This window comes from Bison bison, unplaced genomic scaffold (genome assembly GCF_000754665.1).
Source record: "Bison bison bison isolate TAMUID 2011002044 unplaced genomic scaffold, Bison_UMD1.0 scf7180017864492, whole genome shotgun sequence".
Classification (NCBI taxonomy): domain Eukaryota; kingdom Metazoa; phylum Chordata; class Mammalia; order Artiodactyla; family Bovidae; genus Bison; species Bison bison.
The window spans coordinates 7,925,865-7,929,717 of NW_011495051.1; the positions used below are offsets into that span (position 1 = coordinate 7,925,865).

The 3,853-nt window shown below is 54.8% G+C and overlaps 1 protein-coding gene across 1 annotated transcript in view; it reads left to right on the forward strand.

Annotated features, from left to right (window-relative positions):
* The window catches only part of KRI1 (KRI1 homolog (S. cerevisiae)), a 9,640-nt gene that overhangs the window by 5,028 nt on the left and 759 nt on the right, over positions 1–3,853 (forward strand). The window contains exons 11-19 of the mRNA XM_010828501.1: positions 34–140; positions 230–400; positions 1,227–1,302; positions 1,391–1,479; positions 1,559–1,685; positions 1,770–1,900; positions 2,823–2,887; positions 3,003–3,101; positions 3,728–3,851. Coding sequence (XP_010826803.1) covers positions 34–140; positions 230–400; positions 1,227–1,302; positions 1,391–1,479; positions 1,559–1,685; positions 1,770–1,900; positions 2,823–2,887; positions 3,003–3,101; positions 3,728–3,851 — 989 coding nt within the window. The remainder of the gene's footprint in view (positions 1–33; positions 141–229; positions 401–1,226; positions 1,303–1,390; positions 1,480–1,558; positions 1,686–1,769; positions 1,901–2,822; positions 2,888–3,002; positions 3,102–3,727; positions 3,852–3,853) is intronic.

Consider the following 3,853-nt stretch of genomic DNA (forward strand, 5'->3'; position numbering starts at 1 on the left):
CCCAGGCCAGGGAAGGAACCCAGAATCATCTCTGGTGCCCACAGGTCAAGACCTACCCTCGGAGCATCGCCTCCTCCGTGCGCCGAAAGGACGAGCGCAGGAAGGAGAAGAGGGAGGAGACACGGGAGCGGAAGAAGAGGGTGAGTGGCTCTCAGGGTGGCCTTTGGGGGGACGTGCAGCCTGCAGGGGTTGGGGGTGTTGCTGACATCCTCTGACCTGCCGCCTGCAGGAGAAAGCGAGGAAGCAGGAGGAACTCAAGCAGCTGAAGAACCTGAAGAGGAAGGAGATCCTGGCCAAGCTGGAGAGGCTGCGGCAGGTCACGGGCAACGAGACACTGGGCTTTGAAGAGCAGGACCTGGAGGATGACTTCGACCCTGCCCGGCACGACCAGCTCATGCAGGTGCATCCCCAGAGCCCCAGCCTGGCTGTGCAGCTGAGTGTTCCGAGTGTGGCTCTGGAGCAAGCAGTCCTTTTCTGGCTCAGAGAAGTGACCTGACCTCTCTAATCCTGTGTCTCTTGTCTGTAAAGTGGGTCCAAACTGCAGCATTTACCTCAGGGCTGTGAGAAATACTAAATGCTAATTAGCTTGGTAAATGCTCAAGGAACCGTGGGCTGCTATATTTTCTTTAAACACATTTATTGAGCCATTAGTGTTGATTGTTGTATTGGGAGGGGGAACACAGGTTCAGTCCATGGAAACAGGCAGTGAGGCCTGGATGGGAGCCGCAGTGGGGACCCCGGGCACCAAAAAGTACACCCAGACTCAGCCTGGGGGTTCATGGAAGGGAGAGTAAGGATGAGTAGATGGGCCAGGTGAAAAGTGGAGTGGGTAGGTGCTGTGTAGTTGAAGTTAAACCTTCACTTTCTAGGAGCTTCTTAATCCTGAGCTTCAGGTTCTGTGTTTGTTAGTAGTTTCTGTCTTCTGGGGTGCTTGTGAGAATGCAGTGAGACACAGCCCAGTGTTGGGCATGTAGTAGGTGTTTATAAGTGGCACAGTTAGCAATATTTGCCTTTCCTAGCCAGTGGAACAGGGGGGCAGAGAGCGGGAGGGTCGATGGGGCAAGATGAGCCATGAAGTGGGGGTACAGGGACCTAGACACACAGGGTTCTCCCCACATCAGGAGCTGGGTCCTGGGGGGCGGTGCTGGGGAGCCACAGAAGGTGCAGGAGCACCAGTGTCTGGTGGGGAATGGGCTCTGCTGACCCTCCCGGCCCCGACCCTGTAGAAGTGCTTCGGGGACGAGTACTATGGCGCCATGGAGGAGGAGAAGCCGCAGTTTGAGGAAGAAGAAGGGCTGGAAGGTGAGGTCACTTGGGGTACCGGGCTAGGGGTGGGGGTGCTTGGCCTACTGATCCCCTGTTCACCCCCTGCCTGTCTGGCCTGAACCAGACGACTGGAACTGGGACACGTGGGCTGGGCCGGAGCAAGGTGGAGCTTGGAGCCAACAGGAGCCACACTGCGAGGACCCCGACTTCAATGTAGGTGCCCTGGGCATGGGAACCTGCGGGGGGCGCCTCAGAGGGTCCCCTGGCAGGCCTGACCTATGTGTCCTGGCAGATGGACGCCGACTATGACCCCAGCCAGCCCCGGAAGAAGCAGCGAGAGGCCCCTTCGTTGGGCAAGAAGAAGCGGAAGTCGCCCTTCGCCACAGCTGTGGGACAGGAGAAGCCTGTGTTTGACCCTGGTGAGGCCCAGGCGGGTGCCGGTGGGTGGGCAGGGGCTCGCTGGGCCCAGCACACCCCGACAGCCTGGCTCTGTCCCCACTTAGGGGACAAGACATTCGAGGAGTACCTGGATGAGTATTACCGGCTGGACTACGAGGACATCATTGATGACCTGCCGTGTCGCTTCAAGTACCGCACGGTGGTGCCCTGCGACTTTGGACTAAGCACTGAGGAGGTGGGACCCCGGGGTACCCCAGAAGCAAGCGGGGATGCCCAGAACTGGGCATGCTGTGACACAGCCTATTTATTTCTTTATCTCCAAAACACCAGGACCAACAGTGCTAATGATAATACTAGTAATATCGCCTGCCACAAAGGTTTCTGTGAGGCAGGGGCTCAAACAGTACTGTCCACAGGAAGCCCCAGTAAATATCAGTTTTAATTCTGTATATTGGCAGCAGCGTGGCCATTAAGACTTGGCACCAGTTGAAATCTTGACTGGGCTACTCACCAGCTGTATAACCTTGGACGTATGACTTAAGGCTCTGTAACTTGGTTTCCCCATCTGTAAAATGGGCCTTATAACAGCCCCACCTTATGACTGTGGATGTGAAACAAATGTGTTTTGAATGTCACTGTGCCCTAGCCATGATGGCTGTGGATGCTTGGCAGTAAAAATAGCCAGTGATGATTGAGCTTATACCATCTGTATTCACTTCCTCATCCTGATAACCTTCCAGTAGGTTCTGAGAGGGTTGCCCAACTCATAAGTGAGGAGACTTAAGGTCCTAAGGTTGGGAACCTGGGTCTCATCTGTATTAGCAAAGCTGGTCATTGGCACGGAGACCCCTCCCCTGGTTTGAGTCTGCTGGGACCACAATATACCGGTCAGGGCCCAGATTGTAATCTGACATTAGCCATTTCCTGGCCATGTGACTTGGGGTAAGGATCCCCTTCTCTGGGCCTGTTTCCCCATCTGATGCCCCCAACAAAAAAACCTCCATTGGCCTCTGCAGAAATCAGTTCTTCCTCACCACCGGGACACTGCTGCCCGGTGGAACTAGCATTACCTTGCCTTGACCCATGAGCTGACTAAGGCTGAGAGTCAGGGCCCCCTGGGGCTCACTAGCAGGACCCCACCCTCCCTTCCCTTGCAGATCCTCGCTGCCGATGACAAGGAGCTGAATCGGTGGTGCTCCCTGAAGAAGACCTGCATGTACAGGTGATGGGGTGGGGCTGGGCTGGGTGCCCCAGGAGGAGGGGCAAGCAGGCTGGCAGGCAAGCATGGGCCCCATTGAGGCCACCCAGCAACAGACGTGTCCGCTGGGGGCCGGCAGGTCGGAGCAGGAAGAACTGCAGGACAAGAGGGTGTACAGCCAGAAGGCCCGGAACGTATGGAAAAAGCAGCAGATCTTCAAGTCACTCTGCCCAGAGGAGTGAGTATGGCTGGTGGAGAGGTGGGCTTCGGAGCCCTGTCAGGCCCAGGGTTTGAGTCATGCTTTGTCAGCTGTTTGTCACATGACCCTGGGGGTAGGGTTTCCTTTCCAATACCTGGGCATCAGGTCTTGGCTGGGCCATAGCTGTATGATGTTGGGCAAGTCATTTTCCCTCTCTGGGCCTGTTTCCTCATTTGCAAAATGGAGATACAGATGGCTCACTTCTTGCTGGGTTTTTCTTTCTTTGAAGATTACATAAATCGATTCATGTAAAGTGCTTAAAACAATAAATGCTGGATAGCTATTAGCTCTTGTTACTGTTACTATGCCTGTTATTTCCTGATTTATAAATCAGGAGTGCTCACAGAGCTGACATAAAGCTAAAATGAGTTAGTTTGTGTGAAGAGCTTTGTGTAGGCACAGGCTAAGTGATCAAGAGCATCTATCCACCCACTCCAGCTTCAGAGTAGAAAAATCCCAGTGTGGTATCAGACCCATGTTTGAGTGCAGGCAGGCCCCCAAATTGTTCTGGCCACTTCTCTGAGCTGCCCCTTTTCTCATCTATAAAAACCGGCCTATAAAAATTGTGACCGGCCTGGGCTGATTCATGACTTTTCCTCCTCCAGGGCAGAGATGCCCACGGAAGCCACAGGGAAGCCACAGAGAGACAGAGCTGGCTCATCAGGACAGCTGGTAGCACCTGATGGGGCCTGTGGCAAGCGGTCCCAGCCTGAGAGCACCCCAGCAGAGGA